The sequence below is a fragment of the Acanthochromis polyacanthus genome, chromosome 14 (assembly GCF_021347895.1).
Source record: "Acanthochromis polyacanthus isolate Apoly-LR-REF ecotype Palm Island chromosome 14, KAUST_Apoly_ChrSc, whole genome shotgun sequence".
NCBI lineage: Eukaryota > Metazoa > Chordata > Actinopteri > Pomacentridae > Acanthochromis > Acanthochromis polyacanthus.
This window is the reverse complement of record NC_067126.1, coordinates 31,341,012-31,355,688: the sequence shown is the minus strand read 5'-3', so window position 1 is coordinate 31,355,688 and position 14,677 is coordinate 31,341,012. Positions and strand designations below refer to the sequence as shown.

The following is a 14,677-nucleotide window of genomic DNA, read 5'->3' as shown; positions in this document are numbered from 1 at the left end:
TAAGAATACTCACAGAATCAACCACATCAAGAGGAAAGACCAGAGGCTGACATAGAGAAAATACAACAGTTTATTCAAGATAACGATATCTCACTTTACAAATCATTTTCTGTACAAAATCAAAACCGTTTAGTAATGGCTACAATGCTGCAGCAAGCAAACCTTATTTTCTAAAAGAAAATCCCCATTCGTGTAACAGCACCATCTTCTTTTCAGTTTAATCCCTAAAGATGCACACTTAAAGTAACCCATTTTTACAACTTGTTATGAGCAAAATTATCATACCTATTATACTTTATTTGTACTATTTTAAAGTTGTTCTGCAACAGCGTTTTAACTCTGCTGAAAGCTTTTCGATTGAATCTTAATTATTCTTCTACCGACTAAACAAACTGCTCTTAAGATTCAGTTTTCTTTTCACAGATCATTCTTGGCACAACCTGGATCTCTGTGCTGCAGTTAGGACAGAGCAGCAGTGTAGTTCAGTACCTCCCTTGAGCTCGTACAACAATCTTAACGGTGTGTGTAAGAGCAATTTTTCAGCTGAGTGGTGCAGTGAATGGACTTGGTATTTGATACAGAGTAAGGGCTTCAGAGCAAGCTTGACATCCTAAAATGGTGTTCTGTGCTAAGATGAGTCCCCAGACATGATGATATTTATCGATCCAGAGGTGTTGGCTGATGGCAGGTTGGGGGTTTTGATCAGTGAACTGTTCATTTGAATAGTGGAAGATGGAGATGTGGTATCCTGTGTTGCTGCAGTGTTAGCAGTGATGTGGGGAAAAACCAAGTCAGATGGAGGCAGAGTTACACCGGGGACTACACCTGGCAAGTTGAGAGGAGGAAAACCTGCAGAGTACAACAAAAAAATGTTACCTACAGCTACATTTAAAGATTTAGACATATTACACAACATAAAACACAGAATTGTCAACATTTCATGACACTTTTTGATTTTAGACATCATGTTGCGATTTGAGCTCTCTTCCTAATCTACTTTCAGTGTAAGTGATTGGAGACTAAGATTACAGTCCCATTTCTGTGTAAAATTATATTCTAAAAATAATCTAAACTTATCGTCCTTCCACTGAAGTTTAACCCCAAAAAAAAAAAAACAGGGACACTTCTCTCAGCCAGTGGGCATGCTAGATGCTCCAAACCACATGGCACATACCAACACAGTGAGGATAGGTTTGTTGCTGAGCGATGATGAATATACATAAGGTATCATTTGCTTTCTCTGTGGCATCATTACCTCATTAACAAGTAATAACACAATGAGCCTTGATCACTCTGACTAATCCACCCTTTGCGTATTGCTAGCTTGTGTCCCAGATGTAGGAAAAGGAGCCCAACTACTAAAAAAAAAAAAAAAAACTAAATTTGAAGAATTCCTTTGATATATGTGGAGGCCTGTGTAGGGATGATTACACTGTATCTTTGTTTCTACAAACATATAAAGGATAAGGCTGCCAAAAATACATATATTTTTAATTATTGTCAACAAATCCCAAAACCTACAATGCGTTAGTCCCCTTCGGTACTTTTTAACTTACCCAGACTGTCAAGACTCTCTAAAAGCATTGCATTTTAACAGTAATAATGGGTAATTGATAGCCAATTGAGAATAAACTGCATTTTATTGGTCTATATTCAGTTGTCTCAGACATCTTTATGGTGCAGCGTATCAACTAGTGCAACAATGTGCCTCGCTGATTGTTTAAAACAAAAATGGAGCTCTGTGGCACAAAGGAATAATTAGTCGAGACTTAGGCGACAGAAAAATACTCTACAGAACAATCAGTTCTTCCTTGTTTTTTTCAGGTTTTTTTTAAAATCAAGATTTGTAATTACAAAACCTCTCGCTGACACCTTAACCTACACAGAGTCCAGAGAATAACAATAGTACCTGCATGTTGTCGTCCGACTCCAGGTGGTATTACATGACCCATATCTGGTAAAGCCATGTTTTGGTTTGGTAAATTAGGAAAAGGTGGAAGACCTCCAGGCATGGGCATTCGGCCTGTGCAAAAAAGAAATAAGCCACTGTGAGGTGTAGCAGACTTAACAGCATGAAAGTTTGGCAACACACGTTGAGCTACAAAATCAGTTTGCCAACCTGGGATTGTTGGAGTAGGATTGACAGACAGCGGAACACTTTGTGACGGGGTCACCTGGTTGGGCAACGGGACAGTAGAAGCTCCTGAAACAACAGAATGATGAACAGATGTTTAGGTTTCTCAAGGCTGGTAACGTTTTTTCCACGTTTTGGACGACATACTAAACTATGACGTTTTTTCCACGTTTTGGACGACATACTAAACTGACGTTTTATTTCCACATTTTGGACGACATACTAAATATGACATTTTATTTCCACGTTTTGGACGACATACTAAACTATGACGTTTTTTTCCACGTTTTGGATGACATACTAGACTATGACCTTTTTTTCCACGTTTTGGACGACATACTAAACTATGACGTTTTTTCCACGTTTTGGACGACATACTAAACTACTACAATTTATTTCCACGTTTTGGACGACATACTAAACTATGACGTTTTTTCCACGTTTTGGACGACATACTAAACTATGACGTTTTTTCCACATTTTGGACGACATACTAAACTATGACGTTTTTTTCCACGTTTTGGATGACATACTAAACTATGACGTTTTATTTCCATGTTTTGGACGACATACTAAACTATGACGTTTTTTCCACGTTTTGGACGACATACTAAACTACTACAATTTATTTCCACGTTTTGGACGACATACTAAACTATGACGTTTTTTCCACGTTTTGGACGACATACTAAACTATGACGTTTTTTCCACGTTTTGGACGACATACTAAACTACTACAATTTATTTCCACGTTTTGGACGACATACTAAACTATGACTTTTTTTCCACGTTTTGGACGACATACTAAACTGTGACTTTTTTTCCACGTTTTGGACGACATACTAAACTGTGACTTTTTTTCCACGTTTTGGACGACATACTAAACTATGACGTTTTTTTCCACGTTTTGGACGACATACTAAACTATGACGTTTTTTCCACGTTTTGGACGACATACTAAACTATGACGTTTTTTCCACGTTTTGGACGACATACTAAACTATGACGTTTTTTTCCACGTTTTGGATGACATACTAAACTATGACGTTTTATTTCCACGTTTTGGACGACATACTAAACTACTACAATTTATTTCCACGTTTTGGACGACATACTAAACTATGACGTTTTTTCCACGTTTTGGACGACATACTAAACTATGACGTTTTTTCCACATTTTGGACGACATACTAAACTATGACGTTTTTTTCCACGTTTTGGATGACATACTAAACTATGACGTTTTATTTCCATGTTTTGGACGACATACTAAACTATGACGTTTTTTCCACGTTTTGGACGACATACTAAACTACTACAATTTATTTCCACGTTTTGGACGACATACTAAACTATGACGTTTTTCCACGTTTTGGACGACATACTAAACTATGACGTTTTTTCCACGTTTTGGACGACATACTAAACTACTACAATTTATTTCCACGTTTTGGACGACATACTAAACTATGACTTTTTTTCCACGTTTTGGACGACATACTAAACTGTGACTTTTTTTCCACGTTTTGGACGACATACTAAACTATGACGTTTTTTTCCACGTTTTGGACGACATACTAAACTATGACGTTTTATTTCCATGTTTTGGATGACATACTAAACTATGACGTTTTTTCCACATTTTGGACGACATACTAAACTATGACTTTTTTTTTCCACATTTTGGATGACATACTAAACTGACTTTTTTTTCCACATTTTGGATGACATACTAAACTGACTTTTTTTCCCCCGATTTTGGACGACATACTAAACTATGACGTTTTTTCCACGTTTTGGACGACATACTAAACTATGACTTTTTTTTTTCCACATTTTGGATGACATACTAAACTGACTTTTTTTTCCCGATTTTGGACGACATACTAAACTATGACGTTTTTTCCACGTTTTGGACGACATACTAAACTATGACGTTTTTTCCACGTTTTGGACGACATACTAAACTATGACGTTTTATTTCCATGTTTTGGATGACATACTAAACTATGACGTTTTTTCCACATTTTGGACGACATACTAAACTATGACTTTTTTTTTTTCCACATTTTGGATGACATACTAAACTGACTTTTTTTTCCCCGATTTTGGACGACATACTAAACTATGACTTTTTTTCCACGTTTTGGACGACATACTAAACTATGACTTTTTTTTCCCACATTTTGGATGACATACTATACTGACTTTTTTTTCCCGATTTTGGACGACATACTAAACTATGACGTTTTTTCCACATTTTGGACGACATACTAAACTATGACTTTTTTTTTCCACATTTTGGATGACATACTAAACTGACTTTTTTTTCCCGATTTTGGACGACATACTAAACTATGACGTTTTTTCCACGTTTTGGACGACATACTAAACTATGACGTTTTTTCCACGTTTTGGACGACATACTAAACTATGACGTTTTTTCCACGTTTTGGACGACATACTAAACTATGACTTTTTTTCCACGTTTTGGACGACATACTAAACTGTGACTTTTTTTCCACGTTTTGGACGACATACTAAACTATGACGTTTTATTTCCATGTTTTGGATGACATACTAAACTATGACGTTTTTTCCACATTTTGGATGACATACTAAACTATGACGTTTTTTCCACGTTTTGGACGACATACTAAACTATGACTTTTTTTTTTCCACATTTTGGATGACATGCTAAACTATGACTTTTTTTTTCCACATTTTGGACGACATACTAAACTGACTTTTTTTTCCCCGATTTTGGACGACATACTAAACTATGATGTTTTTTCCACATTTTGGACGACATACTAAACTATGACGTTTTTTCCACATTTTGGACGACATACTAAACTATGACGTTTTTTCCACATTTTGGACGACATACTAAACTATGACGTTTTTTCCACGTTTTGGATGACATACTAGACTATGACCTTTTCTTCCACGTTTTGGACGACATACTAAACTATGACATTTTTCCACGTTTTGGACGACATACTAAACTATGACATTTTTTCCACGTTTTGGACGACATACTAAACTATGACGTTTTATTTCCACGTTTTGGACGACATACTAAACTATGACTTTTTTTTTTCCACATTTTGGATGACATACTAAACTATGACTTTTTTTTTTTCCACGTTTTGGATGACATACTAAACTATGACGTTTTTTCCACGTTTTGGATGACATACTAAACTATGACGTTTTTTCCACGTTTTGGACGACATACTAAAGTATGACTTTTTTCCACGTTTTGGACGACATACTAAACTATGACTTTTTTTCCACGTTTTGGACGACATACTAAACTATGATGTTTTATTTCCATGTTTTGGATGACATACTAAACTATGACTTTTTTTTTTTCCACATTTTGGACGACATACTAAACTATGACGTTTTTTTCCCACGTTTTGGATGACATACTAGACTATGACCTTTTCTTCCACGTTTTGGACGACATACTAAACTATGACGTTTTTTCCACGTTTTGGACGACATACTAAACTATGACGTTTTTTCCACGTTTTGGACGACATACTAAACTATGACTTTTTTTCCACGTTTTGGACGACATACTAAACTATGACGTTTTTTCCACGTTTTGGACGACATACTAAAGTATGACTTTTTTTCCACGTTTTGGACGACATACTAAACTATGACATTTTTTCCACGTTTTGGACGACATACTAAACTATGATGTTTTATTTCCATGTTTTGGATGACATACTAAACTATGACTTTTTTTTTTCCACATTTTGGACGACATACTAAACTATGACATTTTTTCCACGTTTTGGACGACATACTAAACTATGATGTTTTATTTCCATGTTTTGGATGACATACTAAACTATGACTTTTTTTTTTTTCCACATTTTGGACGACATACTAAACTATGACTTTTTTTCCATGTTTTGGATGACATACTAAACTATGACGTTTTTTCCACATTTTGGACGACATACTAAACTATGACTTTTTTTTTTCCACATTTTGGATGACATACTAAACTGACTTTTTTTCCCACATTTTGGATGACATACTAAACTGACTTTTTTTCCACATTTTGGATGACATACTAAACTGACTTTTTTTCCCCCGATTTGGACGACATACTAAACTATGACTTTTTTTCCACGTTTTGGACGACATACTAAACTATGACTTTTTTTTCCACATTTTGGATGACATACTAAACTGACTTTTTTTTCCCGATTTTGGACGACATACTAAACTATGACGTTTTTTCCACGTTTTGGACGACATACTAAACTATGACTTTTTTTCCACGTTTTGGACGACATACTAAACTGTGACTTTTTTTCCACGTTTTGGACGACATACTAAACTATGACGTTTTTTCCACGTTTTGGACGACATACTAAACTATGACGTTTTATTTCCATGTTTTGGACGACATACTAAACTATGACTTTTTTTCCACGTTTTGGACGACATACTAAACTATGACTTTTTTTCCCACATTTTGGATGACATACTATACTGACTTTTTTTTCCCGATTTTGGACGACATACTAAACTATGACGTTTTTTCCACATTTTGGATGACATACTAAACTGAATTTTTTTTCCCGATTTTGGACGACATACTAAACTATGACGTTTTTTCCACGTTTTGGACGACATACTAAACTATGACGTTTTTTCCACGTTTTGGACGACATACTAAACTATGACGTTTTTTCCACGTTTTGGACGACATACTAAACTATGACTTTTTTTCCACGTTTTGGACGACATACTAAACTATGACTTTTTTTCCACGTTTTGGACGACATACTAAACTGTGACTTTTTTTCCACGTTTTGGACGACATACTAAACTATGACGTTTTATTTCCATGTTTTGGACGACATACTAAACTATGACGTTTTTTCCACATTTTGGACGACATACTAAACTATGACTTTTTTTCCACGTTTTGGACGACATACTAAACTGTGACTTTTTTTCCACGTTTTGGACGACATACTAAACTATGACGTTTTATTTCCATGTTTTGGATGACATACTAAACTATGACGTTTTTTCCACATTTTGGATGACATACTAAACTATGACGTTTTTTCCACGTTTTGGACGACATACTAAACTATGACTTTTTTTTTCCACATTTTGGATGACATGCTAAACTATGACTTTTTTTTTCCACATTTTGGACGACATACTAAACTGACTTTTTTTTCCCCGATTTTGGACGACATACTAAACTATGATGTTTTTTCCACATTTTGGACGACATACTAAACTATGACGTTTTTTCCACATTTTGGACGACATACTAGACTATGACCTTTTCTTCCACGTTTTGGACGACATACTAAACTATGACATTTTTTCCACGTTTTGGACGACATACTAAACTATGACATTTTTTCCACGTTTTGGACGACATACTAAACTATGACGTTTTATTTCCACGTTTTGGACGACATACTAAACTATGACTTTTTTTTTTTCCACATTTTGGATGACATACTAAACTATGACTTTTTTTTTTTTCCACGTTTTGGATGACATACTAAACTATGACGTTTTTTCCACGTTTTGGACGACATACTAAACTATGACGTTTTTTCCACGTTTTGGACGACATACTAAAGTATGACTTTTTTCCCACGTTTTGGACGACATACTAAACTATGACATTTTTTCCACGTTTTGGACGACATACTAAACTATGATGTTTTATTTCCATGTTTTGGATGACATACTAAACTATGACTTTTTTTTTTTTCCACATTTTGGACGACATACTAAACTATGACGTTTTTTTCCCACGTTTTGGATGACATACTAGACTATGACCTTTTCTTCCACGTTTTGGACGACATACTAAACTATGACGTTTTTTCCACGTTTTGGACGACATACTAAACTATGACGTTTTTTCCACGTTTTGGACGACATACTAAACTATGACGTTTTTTCCACGTTTTGGACGACATACTAAACTATGACTTTTTTTCCACGTTTTGGACGACATACTAAACTATGACGTTTTTTCCACGTTTTGGACGACATACTAAAGTATGACTTTTTTTCCACGTTTTGGACGACATACTAAACTATGACATTTTTTCCACGTTTTGGACGACATACTAAACTATGATGTTTTATTTCCATGTTTTGGATGACATACTAAACTATGACTTTTTTTTTTTCCACATTTTGGACGACATACTAAACTATGACATTTTTTCCACGTTTTGGACGACATACTAAACTATGATGTTTTATTTCCATGTTTTGGATGACATACTAAACTATGACTTTTTTTTTTTCCACATTTTGGACGACATACTAAACTATGACGTTTTTTTCCCACGTTTTGGATGACATACTAGACTATGACCTTTTCTTCCACGTTTTGGACGACATACTAAACTATGACGTTTTTTCCACGTTTTCGACGACATACTAAACTATGACGTTTTTTCCACGTTTTGGACGACATACTAAACTATGACTTTTTTCCACGTTTTGGACGACATACTAAACTATGACGTTTTTTCCACGTTTTGGATGACATACTAAACTATGACATTTTTTCCACGTTTTGGACGACATACTAAACTATGACATTTTTTCCACGTTTTGGACGACATACTAAACTATGACGTTTTATTTCCATGTTTTGGATGACATACTAAACTATGACTTTTTTTTTTTCCACATTTTGGATGACATACTAAACTGACTTTTTTTCCCCGATTTTGGACGACATACTAAACTATGATGTTTTTTCCACATTTTGGACGACATACTAAACTATGACGTTTTTTTCCACGTTTTGGATGACATACTAGACTATGACCTTTTTTTGCACGTTTTGGATGACATACTAAACTATGACATTTTTTTCCTACATTTTGGACGACATACTAGACTATGACGTTTTTGACATATTCTGCAGGTTTCACTTGATCTTCAACTTAACTTCAGTAAACAGAGTACCTGTCGACACATAGCTCAGGACAGCAGTTGGGTTCGAGCAGATGGACAAACTGGAAAGAGACTGCTTTAAACCAGTTGAAGCAGAAGACGACACAACAACTGGAACGGTCGGAACGACAGCAGAGAGATGGACCTGCTGACCAAATTCACATTTTATCAGTAAATACAACCAGATGACTTAAGGAGGGGGGAAAAAAAAAAAATCGAGACGCAATCATTTTTGGAGATGCTGAGTTACCTCTGTGAAGCCATCTTTGGGTGGAGAACCCGGTTCATTAGGAGTCTGTGCAGGGAAGCTAATGTTCTTGCCCTCTGCAAATGGCAGTGTAGGTATCCTGTGCAGGTAGCCGTAACCAATCCCACATCCCAGACTGCAGAGACAGAAAAACAGCAAAACTGTGAAGGGACAACATCCAAACATTTTACAATAGTCTTAAAGAAAATGTGTGATGTCAGCTTTTCCACTCTGGTGGATCCAGATGATAAAAAAAACTGCACAGTCAGTGATTTAAACACAAGAACCAGAAATGGAAATTCAGAATCACACTGAAAATTGTAGAAAAATGTATTTTAGGGGAAGATTAGGTGCTGTTTTGTTGGCAAAAGGAGGTTGTACAAAGTATTAACATCAGGGGTGCTAATAATTGTGGCACACATGATTTGATGTAAAATAATTATTTCTTAATGTGTGTTTTTTTCCCCCCACTGAATAAATGCACTTGAATTAAATGGTCTGTATTTATATAGCACTTTACTGTACCTGCAAGGTACCCAAAGCGCTTTACAAGATACATCACATTCACACACACATTCACACACTGATGGCAGAAGCTGCCATGCAAGGCGCTAATCACGACCCATCAGGAGCAATTAGGGGTTCGGTGTCTTGCTCAGGGACACCTCGACATGAGCACGACGGGCCGAGGATTGAACCGGCAACCCTCCGATTGCAAGACGGCCACTCTACCCACTGAACCATGCCACCCCATGAAGAATTAAAGGTTGGATTTTCCTCTTTTTTCCCATTGTGGTCCTGTATTATTTAGAAAAATACTGAATTTATTAGAAGCTAAAGAACACATCTTAACCAGGGGTGCCAATAATTATGGAGGGCGCTGTATACTGACCCAAGGGCGAAGGCAGGGGAAAATTCGAACAGGTCACCAGTCTATCACAGAGCAACATAAACAGACAAATAATCACTCTTGCATTCACACCTACAGACAATTTAGAGTAACCAATTAACCTCAGCATGCTTTTGGACTGTGGGAGGAACTGAAGTACCCAGAGAAAACCCACACATGCACAGGGAGAACATATAAACTCGGGATCTTCTAGCTGCAAGGCAACAGTGCTAACCACCACAACACTATACAGCCCTTGCTACCATTACGGTATTTCTAATTCATTTAAGTTTGTTTTGTTTTTTTTTACTTGAAGGTTAGGAGTTAGATTTGCAACTGGAACATCAGGTTTTCTGCCACTGTATGTCTCATGGACTCTACAGTGTATTTTTAAACAACATCATATCAGAATTCAGAGTTTTTAATCGGCAACAGAGGCCAAGTTGGGGAAACTGTTTTCCTGATAGGTGTCATACCTGCCCTCTCCACCCCAGTCAGAGTTGGGAGTGATGACCACCTCACGGCAGTTGTCTGTGTCCGTGTTATAAACGTACAGCTTCAGCTCCTTCCCTTCATGGGTCTCAATGATGGAAAACAGATCTTCGCTCTGTTGAAAAAACACAGTCACAGTTCAACCTCATGCTAGTTCTGCTTCAACGATACTACCAATCTGTGAAGCAACTACCTCATTCATGACGCTGTCTGCTCCTATAATGTAGTCAGCGTGAGGCCTCAACCCAGCCAGGGCTGCAGGAGAGTTTGCCTCGACTTCCTGGACTCATGAAAGCAACATGTACAAACACATTAGGCCAGAGGAAGAACTCAAAAATGAAGCTTCAGTCAGACTTGCTCGCTCACCAAGACGTGCCAAACATTTTCATTGACTCCTTCAAAGCTGCAGAAGCGAATGCTGACTCCCAGCAGCCCCTGGCCGCCCCACATGGTGCTGGGAGTGACGGTCGTCTCTCTCACAGCCAACGTCTTGCTGCTGTACAACAGCATCTTGATGGGCCTCTCCACGTTAATCTTCAGCAGCTCCTTCAGGGTGTCGTTGTCCCTGTTCTATAACAAATCAATACAAGAGAATCATTGTCGTCATAGTTGTGGCTGCATGAAACCTGAAGCAGGATGTTTTATTACCTCAACTTACCATTCTGGTGTCACATATTGAGATGATAAAATCAAAGAAAGGCTCCAGTCCTGCACGATGACCGGGGGAATTCTCCTGCACCTGCAAAATGAAGGAATAATAAGAGTTCAAGTCAATGAAATAATAGCGGAAATCTAAAGCAGGTATTAAGCTGTTAGAGGGAATGAAAGAATCTGCCACCTTTGAAATGGCTCCACACAGAATTCAATTAAATTCTGCATATTTTATGTACTGTAGGTGTCTCTAAATCTAAATCCATTAGGACAAAATAGATATTCAGAATATTAAGCAGAGCGTAGATAGATGGGAACGTATCAGTCATAGGAGGGAAAATAAATGACAGAACTGCCAAAATGTTGTTTATCTGTGTTTCTTTCAATTACACCTTCAGGTTTTAATCAGTATAATGCCATTTTCAGGTTAAAAGATCCTGGATTAGTAGGCTGGGGATTTATACCTCTACAGATGAATGAATTTTAAGCATCACAAATGTGGAACCCGATCATGTTGCTTTTTTTCATTTTATTTTTTCAAGGGCTCATACAGAAGATTACAGATTATTACTGTACAGCACAGAAAACACCCACATGCCTCATTTGAAAAACTAAGACCAGATACTATTTTTCCCTACCTTGCTCAAGATTAGTGGTTCCCAACGTGGACATCAGGCTCCTCTGAAGCTATACAAGACTTATCTCTAATGCTTTATAAACACTACGCGATTTTACCTCTTCTGGCCTAAAAAAATGGATGAAACGATCTGAAATAGTCCCACAGCTCCAGCAAGTAATCAAAGAGAAAGCAGATATTAAGAAATTGTGTTCTAAGGCACCCTTTCTGTTTATTTTTTTATCTTTTATGGTGGGACATAAAAGTGATTTTGTGCAACAAAATATGCCATTCTGTAATCATGAGTCGAGTTTGGATTTAAAAATTCTCATTTGTAAAATCTATGAAAAATAATACACAGCTGCAAACAATATAATAGAGTTCAAGAAGTGGCACTGAAAATGAATAATTACAACTGATGATCTTCCCCTCAGTTTAAAGGCATTATGGAGGATGTTTTTTTTTGTTTAATTTGTCTGATTCACATAAAATGAATATACTGACCTTTAGTGGACTTGCATGTATGGTCTTTAAAAGAATAAAAAATAAATTAAAAAATAACTGTGGACATGGCAGGACCTGAAAAACATCAGCCAATCAATGCGCTCGGACCGAGGCGTTTGGTTTGCTCCCTTTCTTGTCAATCAAAAATCTTCCGGCTCAGGCCTAGTTACGTAGATTACGTACGCCTTGGACTTACGTGTTTTCTGTATGTGATGCTTTGGTATAGCTTCGTAGTTAGCTGGCCACTTGTTTTGCTCATCTTTTTTTTTACATAATGGCAGATAAAGATCCAGGGGGACCCAGCCGTAAAAGACAACTTCACGAGTGCTACGCAATGTTTCTGGAGGGGGGCGTTTCTTCGTAAATGTTAAGAGGGGGGAGGTTAGAGGGAGGTGAGGGAGAGGTTGTATGTGCGCATGCTACATTCAAAGTCGTAGGAAATTAAATCTCCTCTAATCTGTGCTATTTTATGCCATTATTGTTGTTATACTTTGTCTGCACATACGTGTATAGAGGTTCACGTGTACTGTATAAAACCACTCCATACTACTGCTAAAACATCTCTCGACCTGTGACGAGGGGTTACAGGTAAGCATGGCTTTGTATTAAAAGGTAACAAGTAAAACAGGTTGGGAGGGAAACTGGTCTAAAGCATAAAAGAGATTTAACGTTGTCAAGATGAGTCATTAAATATGTGTAACAGTTCTGGAAAAATGGGTCAACAACTAGAATTTCAGGCCTACGTATTCAGTGAAATCAAATTATTGGCCTATATCAAGCAAAGAAAAAACACTAAGCAGATGTCTGAAACTACTAAAATCAGGTTAAGAACACATTATCAAAACCTGAAGGATAGTAGTGAACAATCATTTACAAGGAACAAATGTGGTCTGATGAGTCCAGAATTAACCTGTTCCAAAGTGATGGGGGCATCAGGGTAAGACAAGAGGTGGATGAAGTGATGCATTCATCATGTCTAGTGCCTACCAGCCTGTGGAGGTTAGGGTTATGATCTGGGGTTGGTCAGGTTCAGCTACGTTATGTTCCAAAGAATGAGGTCAGCTGACTACCTGAATATACTGAATGGCCAAGTCTTTACATCAATGAAGTTTATCTTCCCTGATAGCATGGGCATGTCCCAAGATGATGATGCCAGGATTCATGGGGCTCACATTGTAAATGAGTGGATCAGGTGTGCAACTTTTTTTTTTTTGGCCAGGCAGTGAAAATCACAACATATCTTATGTCTTATGGGAGTGAAGACACACCCATCAGTCATATACAGTAGCCACGCCGGTTATTCTGGCATCGTGTAGTAAAATGTAACCTGGGAGCCACTAAACAACAGAATCCACTTTAATGGTAAAGTATGTACTCAATATGCAAGGAATGTAAAGGTGTCACTTTAGGAAAACAGACAAGATGGTAATAAAAATGACTATAGAAAAAAATGTCAAAAAATATATACAGCTATTTACACGTCTAGAAGAGAATATATACACATATTAGTGCAAAATGAGTAAGAATAAAGAGTAAAAAGCAGACAATACTGCTCTTAATGCAAAATATTGTACAGGTGCAGCATTGTACAGAAGTAAAAAGACTGATTATGTTAATCACTGCACCTTTGAATGCTAATTATCTATAGATTAGTGTCAACACAATATAACAACTAAAACCAGCAGTGGGGCGTAGCAGCAGCAGCTTTCAATGACTGGCTGCTAGCTGCTGATAGTCAGCTAGCGAACAAGCACATACATGGAGCTCTTGAATGGACATATATCGGTGAGTGAACCGTTTTCAGACAGTCTATGATACTGCATAACTGTGTAAATAAGAGCATTTCTCAGGCAGCAGAGCTCGCTTCCTCAGCAGAAAGCTAACGTTAGCAGCGGAGCTAGCAGCCGATCACAGTAAACTGCGCTGCGACATGAGAGCGGCTCTTACCCGGAGGACGTGGTATCCTTCGGTGCCTCCACCCGGTATTTGGACGCTCTGAGAGCCCCCCATGTCCCCCTGAAGGTGCGGGTCCCTCCCCAGGCGGGATGTGAGCTGGTTAGCGGGCGGCTCTGCGCCAAAGCATGTCGCGGCTCCACTGGTTCCTGGTTCTCGGTTCTTCCTGGTGCAGCTATTTGATGATGACAGCAGCTGTGTGTGCTT

General features: G+C 37.6%; 1 protein-coding gene across 1 annotated transcript; it reads right to left on the bottom strand.

Annotated features, from left to right (window-relative positions):
• Positions 1-52: 52 nt before the first annotated feature.
• On the bottom strand, positions 53-14,677 carry LOC110968275 (Golgi reassembly-stacking protein 2-like). Its single transcript, XM_051958812.1, has 12 exons — positions 14,465-14,677; positions 11,405-11,485; positions 11,113-11,316; positions 10,940-11,026; positions 10,731-10,861; positions 9,369-9,501; positions 8,952-9,263; positions 6,318-7,466; positions 3,416-4,265; positions 2,120-2,446; positions 1,910-2,023; positions 53-849 (listed from the first exon to the last, which is right to left on the bottom strand). The coding sequence occupies exons 1-7, from the start codon at positions 14,525-14,527 to the stop codon at positions 9,093-9,095; spliced, it is 870 nt and encodes a 289-aa protein (XP_051814772.1). The 5' UTR covers positions 14,528-14,677; the 3' UTR covers positions 53-849; positions 1,910-2,023; positions 2,120-2,446; positions 3,416-4,265; positions 6,318-7,466; positions 8,952-9,092.

Coding starts and splice junctions, on each gene's coding strand:
- LOC110968275 (XM_051958812.1), bottom strand. CDS start 14,527: ATGGGGGGCTCTCAGAGCGTCCAAATACCGGGTGGAGGCACCGAAGGA. Junction 11,317..11,404: donor CAATATGTGACACCAGAATG/GTAAGTTGAGGT, acceptor GATTTGTTATAG/AACAGGGACAACGACACCCT. Junction 9,264..9,368: donor CCAAAGATGGCTTCACAGAG/GTAACTCAGCAT, acceptor TTTGGTCAGCAG/GTCCATCTCTCTGCTGTCGT.